The following is a 20,220-nucleotide window of genomic DNA, read 5'->3' on the forward strand; positions in this document are numbered from 1 at the left end:
CTTTAAACACTACAGGACACTTCACTAAAAACACAATTACAAGAGGAAGGGAAAGCAAATCTTCTCACCTTCTCCTCCCCCATGCACACGTATTCCAACTGGACGTTGAAAATATTCTACATTTGATGTAAAAAGAAATTGTCGAAATGCCAAAGGAATTTTTACTTTTATATTTTTAAAAAGTCTGGATGGCCCTCTAGGCGCATCTATCTATTATCAAAATGTTCATTTAACTTCGGAAAAATACTAGGTTCGTTTCTCCAAATGTTGGCAGAAAAGTAGATAGTACCTTTTTCACGAATTACTTCCCCAACGGGTCGTACAAATCCGTCGTATTTAGCGACTTATCTCTGAAGATGGCAACGGTGTCAACACTGAGAAAGTTCCCTCGCTGTGCTAAACGGGCACGGCTGGTGTCTTATGGGCTAACCCCATTGGCTAACACCACCCCCTGCCACCTTCTTCCCGGCTTATGGTGCAAAGGTTACTCGCTGAGACTTCACCAACCCTCTGCACGCGTTTCAACTTGGTTAGGCCAGCTCTTGGGTGGCGCCGACCGCTGCCTCGCCGAGGATACGAAACAGCTGGCGATGCAGTGAGGAGGTTGGGGCGGTTCATATCTAGTCTGTGGTTGGGGCGGTCGTCACGTCAGCTTGACCGATTGAAAGATTCGAATCTCATTGTCTGTAAACTATCAATGTATTAATTTAACAATACTTGGGCTAGGGGCTAGGTATGCATTTCTTCTGAGGGTAGTGCCATGGCACGGCGGCTCTCCCCCTTGAGCCGCCGCTGCTTTTAGCAAGTAGAAAATACGTATAAAGGATGGAATTTGTGTACGAAACAAATGAAACCGCGTTTGCGCAACTGGTCTGTAGCTAGACAGGGCCTTTGGACTCTGAAGTAGGCAACAATTGTATGGAGAGTGATTCTCAAAACTAAGCGAATAAAAGGACAGTACACGTATTTTACAAGGGCCCTCATCTGCTTACAATTTTGAAAATTACTTTCAGTAATTCGTGCCTTTTTGGACAGGAGATGAATTAAACTTTTTGGTGTAGAAACAGACAGAGCGCCTACCACGTTTGAAAGAAGAGCATAGGCAGACATTAAAGTAATTTTCAAGAATGTAAGAACGACAGTCGACATGGACATTGAGCAACGTGTGACTGAGAAATACAATCGGAACAAAGGACAAGATTCTTCAAGAAACAGTAATTTTATAAAACTTCCTATCATTAACTAAGTTCATCCTTTTATCCTCTTTTGTTTCTTCTACTTTTGTATTGTTCTTGTATCGCTTTTCTGCCACTTGTAGATAATCGCGACTATGAACATTAATGATGATCATATTAAATCTATGAAGGGATGGTTACCAAAGAAAACGCTCATGCCCAGGTGTCTACTCGAACTTGAAATGTTTGGTAGAGAGTTTATGAGTGGATCACTCAACGACTTCGGCTTCGAGGATACTGTTTCAGTTGCAACATGCAGTATAATTACGTTTCTACTACTCTCAATTGACCCAAGCATGTGGTATGTGTCCTTCATTTTACTTAAAAAGCCCCCTTGATACATGAGATACTGCAAATAATTTCAGGCATGCCGTCGAATTCACATTGCCTGGCACTTTTTTTAAACTAAGTAATGAAGTGACGTGTATATTCATATTACGACTAGCTCGAACTAAAAACTCTTGTGGAATACTGTGTATATGTTGTCCTTGTTGAAGTGAGGAACTTCATATTTTGCTAAGAAAATATGTATGAAAAAATATGTTTGTAGCTACTAGAAGAATTCAAATTATTATGATGGAATTTCAACTTGCGTATACTCTTCATATAACGTGGTATATAGTTATCGCAGACGAGGTCTTGTTTCGCAGTCAATTTATTTTTAGTTGAGGAACTCGAGAGTAAGTTGCAAATATTTAATGACCCACGTTGTGGTGTGCTGTTCGATTAAGCAGAATTGGAGTGAGAGAAATCATTCAACACGTCAATTTGTAACTGTGAATGCAAGTTTTCTTTGATTTAGCGGGAAATCAGTCTGCTATTGTTGTAAGTAATAAATGGAAACATATACATTTTCTGCTCGAGTAGGAATCCACAGGCGTTATCCAATCAATCAGTATCTGTGTTTGAAACTTCTGTCTAGGAAAGCTACATAAAATTTGCTTTTAATAACAGCAGCTTCAAAATAACCTATCCATTCTTGTCATGCCAAGTAATGTTTGATTTTGATTTGTTATATTTAACTTTGGTTTTCTGCCACTTTTGGCTAATCGCGAAGACGAGGATGGGTGATGAAATTACAAAATTGACGAAAGGACATCACAAAGAAAAATGAAAATGATGCATAGGCTGGGATACGAACTCGGGACCTGTGGCGTCGTATTGCGATGTGCTAACCGCTCCGCCACGGAGGTCTGCAAAGTTGTATTTGACCATTGTACATTGTTAATGAAATAAAAACATTACATATACAGTGGCTCACATTAGTAACCGAAACGTAGCATTTTGTTTCATTTCTTCACAATATTTCACAATTAACAACATGTACATAAATATAATCCATTGTGAAATATTTATACGCATTTATTAAAGCTATATTCCCTGTTACGTTTTTCTTTTTTTTTTTAATTTTGGGTGTTTCAGCACTTAGGCTATTTTGCACCCGCCACGTTATACTGGGTCCAGCCCCTTACCACAACAAATAACATAACTGTAAGGTCGCATAACTGAAATATGAAAATATTCTGACTTAGGTTAAAAGCTGAGGCTGTAAAGGGGCACTCAGCACACATGACAAAAAGCAGGAGAACATACAGAATTATACTGGCCAGTCGCCAGAGACTTGTTAGTCAGCAAAAGGCAGCCCAGGGTGTACTACGTGGAACTGATTTTGACGATCGGGTGTATGTACTGCGTGGAAGGTCACCCCTTACACCCCTGTTACGTTTTCAAATCTGAAATTAGTTATTTATATTTGGGTGTGAAAAAAAAGATCACTTTAATATTCAGACAAATCTTGAAAGCCTTCTGTTACTGTTACATAGTTTTTTACCGGTCAACTACAATGCGGGGAAAGAACAATTCATGCTACTTCCTGACTACATCTGTTATGAGTAACTGCATTGATCCCTGACTGAAGTACGAGAAAAATGGGTAACAAAACAAAAAAACAACATTTGACGAACGACAGCTATTTATATTTGCCGTATCTAACCAAAGGGTGTCGGTACGTGCAAGGAAATTGAAAATGTTAAGTACATGTAAGCGTACCGTGGGTAACGCAATACAACGTAATGAAAAGCAAAATGAGGTAAATTCCGTATCTCAGAAAATTCAACCAAGATAAATGGGAGAAAGAAATGAAGGAGCTTCGGTATGAAAAATCAAGACCCTTTCCTCACCCCCACCCCCTTCTCAAACCAAGGGCTCTGAAAGCAGCTGTGCAACTTGGAGCAGACATTGGGACTGCTTTACAGACGGGATAAAATGAAATGTACTTCCGTTTTCCTACCAACTCAGAAGCGAGTTGGAAACTCTTCATTGCTCCTGTATAGATAAGAAAGTGGGGGAGGGCAGTAGCAGACAAGGCCACCACGGAAACTTGTTTCCAGCAAGCTTTATGTTGGAGTCTTGGCAGTTTGTGGAAGGATTTTGTGTTCTGCCTTCCCCCCCTCCTCTCTCTCTTTGGATTGAAAAACAGGGTGCGACGATTATGCGATGAAATACGGTAATATATAACGATAAAGCTTTATTTGATTGAAGATGATGATAATAATAATAATAATAATAATAACCCGTGACGCAACGGTCCGTGAGGGCCACGTCCTACCTACCGACTGCCGGCTTCACTTCCACCTGCCGAGGTTGGAATTATGGGGTGACGCGTGGTTAACAAGACAAGTCTTCAGCTAATCTGTGGTCTTCAGTCTTTGCAGGTTTCCATGGCCGCGTCACGCTACTAATTTGTAGCTCCTCAATTTCCTCACGACGGTGGATGGCCACCAACCCCATACACAGGCCGAAATCTCAGAACCAGGGGTTCCGGGTTCGAATCCTGGCCTGGCCATGAATGTTTGATCTTTGCAAATTAGCCAAAAGTGGCACAAAAAGCGAAGTATAATAAAAGAAAATCAATCAATAAATTGTTTATTGTTGGTTGACGTGAATTGTTAATATGCCTAAACTATTAAAATACTCTAATATCAGGTTTTCTGTTGCAAATTATTATTTGAATTTTGAGGGCATCCATGACGAAGTGCTTTGCATACTGCTCTATGAAACCGGAGACCCTATGATCGATTGATTGATTGATTTGCTTTATTTTAATTCGCTTCTTGTGCCACTTTTGGCTAAACGCGACGATGAGGATGGTCGATGAAATGATGAAATTAATGAAGGGACACTCACAATGAACACCGAATGAACACAATGCCAAAGCCGGTGTTTAAGCAAGCTGTGCTAACCACTCTACCACGGAGGCCGGAATCCTTCTTAATGTATAGGAGAAATCGTTCTTTGACATCGAACTAAGAACAGTTAATATGCGTCACCTCGGAGTTATTATATTTTAAATTTCGAACAATCAATTGAGATTTATTCTTCACCATTATTTTGTCCACATCAAAACTTCCACACAATAAGATCAATTACACTAAGGACAACAGCATTAGAGTCTATGCTTTAAGGAATGATTAAGCACACAACGATGACGGAAAATAATTCACATGATTAAAGTGATGCATTACATCAGTGAAACATAAATTTTCGGTCATGAAGAAAGATTGAAAAACGCAGGGACACAATAATCGATGTGTTTATTTATTTTATTTCGCTTTTCTTCCACTTTTGGGTAATCACAAAGATAAGTATGAAAGGTGTGTTAAGATGAAATTTGTGAAAGGACAACTACAAACGTAAATGGATAGGACACAGTCCAAACCCCACAGACCATTATACTGACCTTATGTCATGACGCCAGATCCTCGTTAGTGTGCAAAATGCACTCCATGGTCACAATGACGTAAGCATTCGTAGAATTGATTTGTATATCATTCTTTCTTTTTTTCAGAAATACGCGAGCTAAACTATTGCGCGTTCTGTGATATGTTCATTACTTCTCAGGAACACTCGCGGCCTTCAACCAGTTTTATCCTTAAACAAAATTGCGGGTTAGGATGTTAACAGATACTTCAAAGACAATATCCAAAAAATTACTTGTCACATACGCAGAATGTAAAACATTTTTATTTTCTCGTTTCTTCTACATCCTTGGGGAGTAAAGACGGCTGGAGCGTGGTGCTGGTCATATGACCTCCAAAATGTCCGAACTCGAGAATATGCGACACCCTACTGCCACAAACCCTTAAATGTGCCTTCATGGCACGGTTCTATACGCACGACGAACTTTACCTTACCTTTACTACTACTAAGTACTCATGCCCGGAATTTTTGTATTTTTGATCCCTCATTATGTCTCCATTGCTAACCTGTTTCATTTCCAGTCATGACAGCAATTAGTCGATGCAATAAAAATACGTCAAACTTAAAATGAAACAGGTGTCGGCGCGCGCACACACACACACACACACACAAACACAAACTCAAGGAGAGAGAGAAAGGCGGGGTTGGGGTGGGGGAGGAACACAAAATCCTTCCACAAACTGCCAAGACTCCAACAAGACGCTTTGCCGGAAACAAGTTTGCGTGCTGGCCTTGTCTGCTATTGCCCTCCCCCACTTTCTTATCTATACAGGAGCAATGAAGAGTTTCCAACTCGCTTCTGAGTTGGTAGGAAAACGGAAGTACATTTCATTTGATCCCGTCTGTACATCCGAAATGGTAATCTGGCGGTTAAGAAAGCAACGATGAGTATGAGCGACGAAATGGTGAAACTGATGAAGGGACAATCACAAAGAACACTCCTGCACAGGTCGGGATTCGAAACCGGAACCCCTGGCGTCGTAGCGTGCTGTGCCACTCTACCACGTAATATTTTTTATGTACTCATTTTTAGCTACTTCCTTTGTTCCTTATTTTATTAAGTGTATCCGAATATTAATGTTGCTGCTATGTAAAGTCCAACGTTCATAATTTAATATCTGACTAAATTGTATTTTTTCAAAATTGTTCCACTTTGTATCACACATCTACGATACCGAAGATATTTTTTTAAAAAAAATTCTAACGTTCCTTCATTTAAAATGTGTCTGACATGCCTTAAAATGAAAACGTCTTATCTGGCCAAATATTCGAGAGTCTACCTATTTAGCGAAGCGTTTTTCTGTTGTTTGCGACGTGAACAACGTAACGTCTCGAAGGTAGTGAAGTATAAAGACATTTGTAGACATGTGAGCACTTTTGTTATCATATTCACTGATTGTAAATGTCAAATGATGGGGAATTGCAGAATTACGCCTGTTTATTTGATGGAATTCTAAGTGAAAAAGAAGAGAGGAAATGGAGATATTAATACTAACATTTATTGAACGTTTTATCCTGGATGCGAACCCGGCTTCTTAAAGGTAAGTGATCTCACTTTGTATTTGTTGAATATGTATTTAGTGTACACATTTGTGCCTAATAAAGAAGTCCAAGAAAAATGTATTTTTTAGCTAATACGTTTTAGAATTATTATTTTTTTAAGTATTTGTAGGTGTGTTTTACAACAAAAGAGCATTTCGGTATCAAAGCAGAGGGACACAAGAAAGAAAATGCAAGGGCATTAAATGAAAACTCCTTAACTTCATTAGGGGTAACATCTGAAATAAATAAATCAATAAATAAATCTAAGCGTACATATGGTGAGACATGAATCCATAGGGACAAAAGTATATTTTTGGTGAAATGGATTAGAATCACTGCGTGCACCCTAGAAAGTTTGATAAAACACCTCAAGTGTTTTTTCTTAAGAGAAGTGTAATACTACCAAATAGGACCTCTGGCAAGAAATCGCTAATAGGCGGTGTGTGCCAAACAAAGAAGACGACGACAACCTATCTCCAGTTCTCAAGGGCATTTAGTGGAATGAGTGATTATAAAGTTTTATTTTGGATTTGTTCAGTAATATGGTGCAGGCGATAATCGTTCAGGTGTGTATATGTATATGATTAATTGAATTAGGTTATTTTACTTACCTTTTTGTCATTTTAGTATATATATACACTAAAGCAAGATATATATATATATATATATATATATATATATATATATCTTGCTTTAACCCACGGAAATAACTATTTCTGCTTCTGCATTTTTCAGCAGTGTACAAATACGCCACAAGCTGCTTCTACATGGAGCCAATCAGATTCGCAGTGTTCGATTTAAGGGAGGAGTAGGAGGTTAGAACTACATTTTACAGCGGAGGTAGATGAAGAAATTGGGATCCTTAAAACTAGCGTGAATGGGAATCTCGGTCTTTTACGATTGGTTACAATGGAAGGAGAAGGTTCTTCGCTATCCAAGGGAAGAAAGAGAAAAAATCCCGTTCGCATGTTTTTCTCCTTTGATGACATACGACGAGAATCTCACTGTCTTATTCCGGGCTGCGGAAAGAAAGTTGCGGTAAGTGCAATCTTCGGGCAGGTTGAAATGTTTCAGTTCTCGCCGTAAATTCCGTTATTTAGGATTTCAGGATGGGACTTATCTTAACTTGTCGAATCTCATAGCCGTCCTAGACCGAAGCCACCTTGATCGTGTTATTACTATTTAAACATCATAAGTGTTTTCTATCTTATAAGTTACATTCTTCCTCTCAATTGTTCTGCCAGTGAGGGTCAACGTAGAGAACGTGGTCTCGAAAAAGGAAACTGAAAACAGCTCGTCTAAATGTCGGAGAGCCTTAGTTTAGAGTGCAATGGGGTTATACGTCGTATAGAGCGACCACAACGCCGAAAAGTGTACGCACAGATTTTCCTTCTTCCATTCAGCTCTGGCCATAAGAAAGCATGCTTTACTGTGCCCCTCTCCTCCACGCGAGAGTACGGTGCACGCGAGCCGCGAGTCTGCTCAGGTTTATATCCTTGTGGTCCCACAGTAGTTTCTGTTCATTTCTGCAGGAATTCAATCTTATCATAAAAAACTAACTAAACTTTTTGCTCTGATTGTCGTGGATTAAAAAAATGTTAGGATGCAGGCGAAAGGAAATGGAAAATAATTAACGTTTGTAAATTACACGTAGGATTGTGCACGAGTGCACTCTTGCTCACACATCACATTCTGCTATGAGCCAGCGTATTTAAAGGTGCTTGAAGACTATGGGCAGATCTTTTCATGTCTGCAGGTTTGCCTTGGGAAAATTCAAATGCCTAGTTTCAATACATTAATTAATTTAACTTTATTTGGGATTCTATGAAATTATTTGCATGGAGGTGCATATAGAAACGTTCATTTCATCATGTTAACGTTTGAAAGCAACTGATATAGTCTGACCGTGGGCAATAGTTGCTTCGGCATTTCAAAACTCGGCTGCATATGCATGTGTGGGGGGTAGAGGAGTATTTTATTTCCTATTTCGGCAATTTTACGTAGCTTTCCTACCTCTTCAGTTATTTACTATGTTGAGGTTGAATAGATATTGGGACAAACTCAATGGTACGTCCATACCTTAGCCACGGTTTCAAATAGCAGCTTAGCTGATCAGTCACGGAGCAGGCAACGACTTTAGTCTTTACGGTGTTCTTCAAGCAGCAATTTTAGTATGGTGTCTTGATACTAATTTTTTCATGGCCATTATTTTGTTGGCCGTGACGATATAAGTTGTTATTGAACATTGTATCTAAAACTCAAAGTTTGCTGATTTACGTGAATGCTGAACTCTTACTCCAAATTGAAATGAATGCAATACTCCTTGACTACTAAAAAGTGATAGCGATACTTGAAGTGAAGGTCGGCTTCCCCGATGTCGCAGTGGTAGCGTCGTCGCCTTGTATTCCAGGGGTCCCGGGTTCGATACCCGGTGGAGGCACACAGTGGTTCGGATCCAATTTTATAAACTGTAGGTTCAGTTCCGATTAGCCTTACTGTGCATAAAGTCTGACTCTTAAACGTGACTCAGTCTTACAGATAAGAATTAGAAGTGGAAAAATGTCGATTTACTTCAAATACCCTTCAGAGGATTTTTTTTTTAACAAAACTGAAAACCGCATTTTTGTAGTTACGTTCGTCTGATTCCCGTAGGACGATAGGTGAAATACGTTTCCCGAGAAATATTTGAAAGGAGTTGTGTTAAGATGTCAAGCATGTAGCCCACAGCCATGCTGTATGATGAAAGCATAGAGGATAAGCCCCACACTTAATCTAGGTTCACAACAAAGATAGCGACTGAGAGGCCTAGCGTAATGAAAGGCAAGGAAAACTGTTAATCATTGGAAGAGACAATGAGTTTCATGTTTAGATCATTCTATCATATGTATAATTAATGAAATTGCTTATAAAAATAAAAAATGGTACAAAATGCTTCAAAGTAATTGAAAATATCGTCTCCAGGAAAAACCGAGAAAAGGAATACGCCCATTCAAACTGCAAACCTCGATTTGCATACTATATAGAAGGAATTTCCACCACATACTTGAAATTAGTTTGAGAAAATCTAAAATACGAGGAATCCCTATTCTCGTGTTGCTATTTCCTGTCAAATAAGAGGCTGTTGCGGTCTACTTCCGCGCTATACATTGAAGAAACAACGCTTTATACTCCGAAGTAGATACCAATGGTTCATGGACGCCCGCATTTTTTTTCAGGGAAGGGCAAGCAAGGTAGTTTTTTCCAGGGGGGGAAACAAGGTGCATGTCCTACACCATAAGTGTTGTCTTTTCAAAAAAAACATTACTTTAATTTGAAGTTATGTTCATGCAATAATTAACATATATTATTGTAGCTGAAATGACATTATATGTGTGATATATATATATATATATAATTTTTGGTTGACTTTCATTTTCCAGGGGGGTCGTCCACCCCTTGCCCCTCTTTCGGACGTCCTTGCAAAGGTTCTATTTTTATTTCGCGTCTACCACTGTTAATCGCGATGATAAAGGATGCGATAGATGATGGAAGTGGTATAAAGACAATATCTTCTAGTCCAGGTTCTAATCAGACTTTAGACTTCGCATTGTATTACGCTAATTAACCCTTTCATGCATGAATTTACTTGAAACTTGAATTTATATATGGAAAAAATATATGTGATAGAGTGTGTATACAAATGACTACTCAAAGTGTTAAATAATTTTTTTTCACATATTGAATACAGAATACAGTTAAAATTTATTGCCACCTCATATGAGGTTTCCATGCAAAATGGGTTAAAACTTCAATGTATATATGGAAAAAATATATGTGATACAGTGTGTATACAAATGAATATTCAAAGTGATAAATTTATTTTTTTCAGATATTGAATACAGAATACAGTTAAAATTTATTGTCACCTCATATGAGGTTTCCATGCAAAATGGGTTCAACATCAAAGTTTTACTCTTCACTTTGTATGATAATTCCCAAAGCACTCAGGACACAAATGAACATTACAACGTCCACAAAGATATCTTGTTTTTCTCTTGCACACATTATATTTGCAAGCAAGTGCAAACTTTCCTTCTGTCTTCTCCATCATATCCTAGTGCTTCTGTAACATGCTGAGTGTTTTTCTTCTTTGTTGTTTCCTGTTGTGTATTGGGCCTGCCTCTTTTTCTGTGCATGTTGTCTGCATCCCCAGCATAAATCAGTGATGATGCAATGAAGCTTTTGAATTCCAAGAGATCCATATTTCTTTGTTGATTTCCATAACAACCAAGCATTGACGACAGCCACATTTAGCATGTGATGAAAAATGCGCATGTACAATCTTTTATTCTTCAATGTGTGTGGATATAATGCAACAAGGAAGTCCATAAGGTCTACTCCTCCCATATGCTTATTATATAGCTGTATTGCAAAAGGTCTTGGTATTTAAATGTTACTATTTGTTGCTTTGCTCCCACGTTTGGCAGAATCTTGTGTCTCTATGCCAGCAAATGAAGGAACAACACGAACCATATTTGTCATTCCACTTAGTTACTGTTATGGTTTCTCTAGATGTAGCTACACACATTGATCCCCTGCTCATTTTTTTCATTCCCTTGTCTGACAAAAGTTTTTCTTCAGCTCCTTGAAGTCTGTTTGACCTACATGTACCAATCATATATATGCCTTGCTTTTCTAACTCCAAGACTAATGGCACCGACGTAAAGAGATTGTCAAAATATACCTTGTGATTTCGCCCTATTATGTCATGACAGACGAAGAACGACGTCCCCTGTAACGTCAAATTCACTAGAATTTTCTCTTCCTGCAACAGAACCTGGATAGACTTCAAAGCAATATACATATCCGGACACTCCCGCTCTTGCCCACACTTTGAATCCCCACTTTCGAGGTTTTGATTTTATATATATTGCTTCAATGATGACCGTCCCTTGAATGGAATCATCATCTCATCTACGGAATGAGATTCTTCTGGAGTCCGAGCTTTGTGGAAAGTTTCGTGTAATTTGTCAATTACAGGTTTGATTTTTGTAAGACGATCAATATTGTCTCCGGATACTTCATTATTATCCGAAAAATGCAGAAATCTTCTTATTTCTTCGAATCTGTTGATTGACATGTGATCAGCTACCATAGATAAACGAAGTCCTGAGTCTGAAGACCAGTGCTGTCTAATTCTGGCGTATTTGATATAAGTCATAACAAAATTTATGCCAATAAATTGTTTCAGTTCACTCAAAGTTAGATTGAAATTTTCTTTTCCTTTCTGTGTGGCATATAAATTGCTCTGATACACAATGTCACACAATAATTCACCTGGAACTAAAGCAGTAAAGTAATCAAATGGAGTATCACCCTGAACACTAGTTGTTACTGGTGCGGTAAATGGGGGAGGGTTGCTTGCATGAGAATTTTCCCTCATACTATACCATACTGTATCACGTTTTGGAGGCTTCTTTTTAGACACCGTAACATTTTCCCCATTGCTAGCTTCTCTCTCATCATTTGACGGGGAATTGTTGATCATTTGTAATAATGCATTGGAGTTGCTTTCATCACTACTTGATACTTCAGATTCAGGATGAAAGGTCTTGTCAAGGTCACTGTCATCAGTTTCGAACCCATCTTCAGATCCTGAAGGATAGTCGAGTGGCATTTGGACCTCCTTCGAAGTCATCAGCTTTTTAGGCATTTTGAAAACTGAAATATACAAAGAAAAAGCAAATTAATACTGCAATTATCTAAAAACAAGGAAATACTGAAAACAAATTTATATCATTCTATAGATTGTCATGAAAAATGCAAAAAGTATCAAGAGAAAAATATTGTAACTATGTTTTATAACCTGTTCTAAACAAATATTTTTTTATTTATATATTTAGGTGCTAAGTTGTGTAAAAACATTATATACAATGATAAGCTCTTTACTATGCAGTCATATTCATACCACATCCCTATTTCGCATTTCAAGTTGTGCTGTTGCTACCTAGAGAAAGTTGCATTTTTGGGGGGTAGGATTTGAAGCCGAATACAAAAATTCACTGTATTACTTCGTATTTTCTCCAATTTGTGGGAGGGGGTAATGACCCCCCTCCCCTACATCCAACCATGAGGCTACCTTAACATAACGGGAAATCTAAAGTAATTCAATTTACAACTGAGCACACAAAGTTCTTTTCATTTTCAAAGATGTTATTGTCACGCCAAAATAAATTTCACAGCATGTGCAAAACACACTTCGGAAAATTCCTTCCTATGCTCAGAAACACCCCAGATGCATGGAAACCTCATATGAGGTTACAACATTTATTACAATAAAAAGTACTTTTTTTTTAATATGGGGAAAAAATAAGAATTGAATGCTAATCTAGGATTAATTCCACCCATAAAATATTTTTCTTACCTTTTGATCGTCCTTATATCACCTACAACCAGCTTCAGCAACTGCAGCACATGACGCCTACACATAAACAAAGACTCACCAGCTTGACCTTGGAGAACACAAGTAAGAAGCAGCACCAGCCATCTAGCGACGAACCATGAAAGGTTTAAAAAACCTCACTTGAGGCTTATATGCATCTATGGATGCAATAGTTTCAAAAATACACTAACGGACATATTTTTAATAAATTATTTAAAATACAACCTCATATGAGGTTGCTATGCATGAAAGGGTTAATTTGCCACGGGATCGGCTACTTTGTGTTTGTCTGCTCATCAAATGATTAATTAGTTATTCAAACTCTATAGGTAGCAAAGCGATATAAAATAACGAAACGGAAAAAATCCACTTGACGTCTTGTAGTACTATCATCAACCTACAATTTCATGCTCACAAATCCACACAGGAAACTTCTTGTGGCATTAGTTTTGCGGAATGGCCTTGGGAAATAAAGATCGCCCATTTCCTTGTTCAGCTCTAGACAATTCAGGTGCCTTATCGAAGCTGCTCTTGAGCACGCAGGGTTTCTAACCTACTTCGCCGTAATTCAGTTGTTGTATCTTGATCAATATGCTGCATTGAACATTCCACTCAGAAATCCCATCCTATTCAACAGGGCGAGCTCACTACCATTCACGATTTTCGTCTGTATAAAGTTTGAAAAAGAAGAAATTTTCAGAAAACTCGTGTCTAATGTATTTCATTCTTTGATGTTTGTGTACAATTTGTAATACTATTAGTAATTGTAATACAGCGCGTCATTTTACTAGATATTCAACTAGTCTCTGTAGAAATAAGACAAAAAAGGAAGGAGGCTACTTAATGAAAAGGTGCAAACTGCTAATTTATAAATCTAAAGTCACGAAAAGAGTTCAGTCAAGGTCACGCCGCTCACCTAGTCTTGCCAGTAAGTAGACACATCCATATTTCGTTTTTGACGAAAACACGAAATGTGAAATGACATGCTGTAATGTTAATTTTTCATGTTTCTGAAAGGTGAGGTGCATTTTCCTACCCTGTTTCGTAACGAAATGATCTGCAAAATAAGAAATACTCCTAAACACAAAATTAGTTTATTTACCGATGCGATACTTTCTGAAGTTTGAAATATCCTGAGTTAGGTAATTCACGGAGAAATGATTAATTCTGCTGTAAATATTTGAGAAGCATAAATTGACCCCTTTATACAGAATAGACTTAATACTCTCGTAACTACATAAATGCGTAGCGTTCCAACAGAACTGATATGCTACGAATGTACTATAAGGGATATACTTATTTTGTGTAATAAGTGCAGTTTTTTAATCAAATTTAGGATTATATTCAATTTGTCATTTTATACACCACTTTTGATCAGATTTTTCACCGCTATAACAACGAATTTTTATTTTATTTAGCGCATTTGAACCCGAAAATTGTACCGAAATTTTGTATTATTTACCAAAAATATATGCCTCTTCTACCAATAAGCAACAATTTCAGCTGACGCAATCAACCGCATACGTACAGTGCGATGCACTAATATTGCTCGGCAAATTGTCCGACTATTTTCGTTATTTTTCTCGTACATCCTATGTGTTTTAAGCGATGGATTTTTATGTATACTGGTGCAGAAGTTGTCAACAGCTTGTTTTGAGTTTTCTTTTAATTCTTGAAGCTCTTATTGGGTCAAATAAAATGCACTAACATGGTGATGGACAATTTGCACGGTAATACTCATGGATCCCACTGTACAACGCGCGAAGTGTCGACTGAGCAGCTAAGATGTGTGGCAACCCTGTAGGACCAGGGGTGTGGAGGAGACAAGGGGAAGCTCAGACTTTGACTGGACTGTTTTCGTGGAGAGAGCAATCGTGGGAAATTCCTACTATCCATTAGCTAGTATATCCATATAAAATTGCGGAGGATGGTTACATTCTAACATTCCAAGTAGGACCTTTATTCCATCACTTGAATTGTTTAGTAAAATTTATTATTTTAATTCGTATATGCAAAATTGGACTAAATTGATCAATTTGATGGAGTGGTAAGTTAAATTTTACGTTTGGTACATACATTATATTTCGTCAGAAACCAAATGCTTTATTGATGGCGTTGCGGGCCAAAACTGAACGTATGAAAATATTTCAGATCAAATTGTGACTTTACTGGAAAGACAAAATATCAGGTTCAGGAAAGATTTCCGTGGGTTGTAGTTTATAAAACACACACCTCTGAATGGGTGTCCAATATGTCCAGGATTAAATTGCAGTAATTGGTTAATATCAAGGAAATAGCGTTTATAACAGGGCGAAGCAATTAATGACCTAAAAATAAAATTTTAAAAATATATCATTTGTTATTAATTCCTTAACAGTTGATGAGTTAATTTTTGATAAATTTAATGGATAAGTGTAAAATGTTTAAATTTACTACAACTTGTTCGGAAAATGGAGTAATACACACTGTTAGCAGCAGTGAGATTAATGCAGAATTGGCAAATACGTGAGATTTAAAATCATTTTTTTAAAAAAATAATTTTATGTTGTATTGTTACAGAAGACAAAAGTTGCAATGGCTTTTCAGAATAAAGCTGAAGTAATATGATCAATAAACACTTGACGGAGATTCTAAAATAAAAATGATTGTCTGCTAGTAAAGACGTGTACAGTACGATACACAAGTATCGTGTGGGAAATTGACAAAGATTACTTTTGTTAATTTTTTTTCTTGCATCGTGCGTGTGTTTGAGAAATAAATGCTTGTGTAGAGATTCAGTTGCTTGTCTGGCGCTTTGTTCAAATTCGCAACTCTCATTGGGTAAAACAGAACAAACGCGATGGTGGATAATTTGCTTAGTAATTAATACTTATGCATCGAAATCAGCATGGAAAAGCTCCTCTATACTCTCATTGAAAGAACTGAAAGATACTGAAAGCAGTGTGTCCTAGGTTTACTTCAGTCAGCAAGAGGACATTATCACATGACAAAATTTGAAAAATAAGGGTAAAAGATATTCAATTAATAAAATGTCAAACTCTACAAAAAATCTTCAGAAAACTACTATAAATGTTCAAAATTACCTAGAATTGACAAAAGTTACTTATCATTACTTAAGCATTAAAAATTCAAAGCAAATTTGCCTGAACAAATTGGCTTTACTGAACAAAGTTTTTACGCACATTGTTCTTGCATTGGAGCAATCTTTGCATCCTTTTTTTAAAATTCAAAATCAAATTACTTGTTCTATTATTATAGTAAAAAGAGCAAAAGTGTGCCCATTCATCATATCACTCATCCCCAACTTCGCAATTAGACAAAATTGGCAGAAAAGCGAAGTAAAATATACTAAATCAACTCAAATGCATATCCCAATCATTGACTTTCAATTTTTCCCAAAATCTCAAAATCCATAAGCACAACTTTCTCCCTATAACCTGTAGAGTTTATCTAGAAGTTAGGCGAGCTTATACCGCAAATTAGTCTTGTTCTGTCACTTATCACCACGCCCCCCTCTATAGTTGCCTCCAGCTCGTTGTCCTGTAAATTCTCCACACGCATTGTAGTCTAGCTTTCCCCATGTTCAAGAATTTCGACGTATTTTATATTGGGGAAGGTCCACTATGTGTAGGGTATTCTATAGTATTTTAATCAGGCGTAAAAAGTGCTGGGATTCCAATTTGTGACTAATCTCCATACATTAAGCATATTGTTATATAATGACAGTTAGTGGTCTCCATATATTTACGTATATGGGTATATTGTACGAATACACAAACTCGCACATAGATTTTACTTTGATATTAATTCTTTCAGTATGAATAAAACTATTTTCTTTATAGGGAGATCATAGTGGTAACCTAGAGAAACATATCAAGCGGAGGCATCAAGATAAGCTGTCATTTCTGCAGAAGAAGAAAATGAGAAATGCTATCTCTAGTAATCCGAAAGCCAATATTCTCCTAAATGTAAAGATGACCGCAGACATCCTCAGGCAGTCTTGCATCCGACTCATCTCGGAGCACGGACGTCCTTTTTCACTGATGAATGACCAAGCATTTCAAGATATAGTGAATCCTCTTTTGGAAGCGATGCCAGCTTCTGACAGGTGCGTATTTTCATCAATGTCGTCAGATTGTCCTTTACATGTATTCCTTAGTATGTTCACATTGTATACGAATGAAATTATTTTCATTGTTAGTAACGGACAGTCTTAATCAGTGTTCGGAAAGTTACTAGAGTCAGTTGCTTGGTTCAAAAAGTAGGTTCGGTGCAGCTACTCAATTTAAGAATAACTTACTTTTGCAGTTACTTTCTGTTGGATATTTTATTGCGAAAAATTGAACACACCCAATGATCATTAATTACAAGAAAATAAATATTTAAGAAATTTTATTTTGGATTTTATGTCTGTGGTATGTCATCGCATTGTAATATTATGACAACAATCAAGATTAAACCAAACACTGAAGTTTTAATGAGCAACTAGAAATGACGAATTGCAACAAAGCGTGGATGTCCTAAATTCAAAATGGAACGAAGCCCAGCTTTCTTGCCTTAGTAGGAGATTCCGAAAAAAAAAAGGAAACAAAAGCGTCCAGAAAAGAAATAGTTGGAAGCTAAACTACCCCTCTAAGAGAAAGGCCCTTAAATCAATTTGACGTATACAAACAAGACTAATTATTCAAATGCCAACAACTCTAAGCTGATTTTTCAAAGGATGACGCTTGGTCCGCGCATAGTCCATCGCAGCTATTTCTGGCTTTCAAGACAGAACCCACTCCTTAACTAGCTCAACTACTGTCCTCGCGTAGCTGGGCAGGACTGAAATTTTGGAGGGCTCCCACCAGGAATTTAACCCTGGACCGCTAGCGCCAAATGTTAAATCACTAATAATTTGGCTACGCGGGAGCCCATAGTTGAAACAGTGTTGCCAAATTTAACTTTTTCCCCCAACGCTACAAATTTTAAAGTTAAAAATTTGTCTTAAAGAATAGTAAAAGTAACGTCATAAAGTTACATCTATTGCAAAAATGAAACTCTGCTACGGTTACAGCTACCTTCTTTAGTTAGAATTCCTTAGAAATTCATTTCAGGTTACTTCAAATACATTGATTTTATTGATCCAGCCTCATGTAATGAAGGTAGAGAGTTCTGTATATCCTTACAATGTTTAGAAGGAATGCAATTACGTTAAGTTAGTTTTTCAAATAACTGTAAAACTAGTTACTCACTGACATAATCATGAGTAATTTCAACTGCAACAGTTACTCTTTGAATAAGTAAACTAAGTATAACTGTCTGGAAAAGTAATTTTCTGAAGACTGATATGTATGAGACACATTTTTTCATCAAATGATATTTAACACACTTTTGTACACTCAAACAAAACTAATTAATATAAAGTTTTCAAATATTATGTCAAATTTTCCTCAATTTTACAAAGTTGTTACATATACAGTGCGTTCGTTTTAAACTCTTATAACACAGGTTAGGTCGGAATATGTAATATAAATACTGTATAATTGTCTGCATGCTAGACGTTACGGGACGAAAATGCCGGCATCTGTCCCATATCACGTGCTAACTCTGCGCAGAGACAAAACAAACTCACTGTACTCCATATGCCTAGAGACAGGTTATGCTAACATTCTGTAGCTTTCCAGTGCTGGATGGAACTGAGCATGCAGTACAACTTATTTAGATATCCCCTATATACTATTGTTAATATATTTTAGAAAATAAAAAAAATATAGGTGTCACATATATCCTTTTCACAGCCTTAGGTATATCTGAATGAAGCAAAAAGACCTATTGCCAAAGCCCAGTGCTGTGACCAGGGAGGGTGGTGTTATAACTTCCTCATTAGTTCAAACTTTACTAAAGAGCGTTGATTGCATCAAATAACACTGTTTATTGCATGCAAGCTGCGTTAGTTTCTAGACACACTGATAGAGGTTAACCTATTATGGTTTTAAATAACAATCTTTTTCACTTTCACCAAAAAAGTGTTCTGCTTTCTCATATTTGTAGCATTTGCCTAGTTGATGAAAGCTTGATAATATAATTAATTCATACTATTTGAAAAATATTTTTAAGAATTTTAATTCTATTTTGGGTTTGAAACAAATGTCTTGAAAATTTCAAAAATCAAGAAACAACTTATCAATTAAGGATTAAAGCAAATTTTATTCTCTGCAGGTTTATCGTGAACAAGGAAGGTGTACGGAACATGCTATTCAGTCAGGCCCAGCAGATCAGAGAAACAATACGCGGCGAAATGGAGGGAAAATTGATACATCTAAAAGTTGATTCTACTTCGAAAAATGGACGATCATTCTTTGGTGTCAACGTCCAGTTTGTTGTAAATGGGGCTCTCCAATTGCGTACTTTGTCAGTTCAAGAGTTATTTGTGTCTCAAACAGGTAGCAATTTGCGTTACGAATTGTTGAACATTCTGGATAAGTATAATGTGCCCGTGGAGAATATATATAGTTTAACTACAGACACTGGAGCAAACATGATTAAAGCCGGGAAACTTATTGGGGAAGATCAAGAAACAAAGATGTCTAATATTTCTCAAGACACTTACGAAGATGAAGATATTGAAATGGAATTGACGAGTAAAGATTATCGTCTCCAATCCGTTCGTTGCGCGTCGCATACTCTTCATTTAGTCGTGAATGATGCTCTCAATTCCATTCCTGAAGTTAAGGATATTATTGTGACATGTCAAGCAGCATGCCGTGTCTTACGATCGCCTACAGCACGGCGTCAATTGAATGCAGAATCACTGCCGGTACCATCCCTTGATGTCCCGACAAGATGGAACAGCACAAATGATATGCTCCAGTCACTTTTTACACTTAAAAAGTTCATAGGGGATTACTATCAAGAGCAAGTTAAAATAAAGCAAGAAGACTGGATATACATTGAGGCTATTTTGACGTCACTGGAACCAGCCAAAGTAGCCACAAAGAGGCTGCAAGAAGAATAGATTCTACTTGGCGACTTCTACGGGATATGGCTGGAGTGTCGCCTTAAAACATCAACAATCAACACAGACCTTGCACGCCACATAGTAGAGGGCATGGACAAACGAGAAAAACAAGCATTATATGTCAATAACGAAGAGAGACTTCCATCATTATTTGAGTATCCAGGATTTCTTGCTTCTATTTACATGGATCCCAGGTACTTTTCTGTTTTAAGTGAAGAAAACATCCATGTGGCGAAGGTGTATCTCCAGAAGTTGTGGTTAAG

At 37.3% G+C, this 20,220-nt stretch overlaps 2 protein-coding genes across 2 annotated transcripts in view; both read left to right on the top strand.

Annotated features, from left to right (window-relative positions):
- LOC145984143 (solute carrier family 41 member 1-like) overlaps positions 1-20,220 on the top strand; it is a 251,261-nt gene that overhangs the window by 13,860 nt on the left and 217,181 nt on the right. The gene's annotated exons all lie outside the window — the stretch shown is intronic.
- LOC145983697 (uncharacterized) lies at positions 16,932-19,954 on the top strand. Its single transcript, XM_083116752.1, has 2 exons — positions 16,932-17,065; positions 19,159-19,954. Exons 1-2 carry the CDS (start codon positions 16,932-16,934, stop codon positions 19,952-19,954), a joined length of 930 nt encoding a protein of 309 aa, XP_082972878.1.

Source organism: Lepisma saccharinum, chromosome 2, assembly GCF_977018435.1.
Source record: "Lepisma saccharinum chromosome 2, izLepSacc3.1, whole genome shotgun sequence".
Classification (NCBI taxonomy): Eukaryota; Metazoa; Arthropoda; class Insecta; order Zygentoma; family Lepismatidae; genus Lepisma; species Lepisma saccharinum.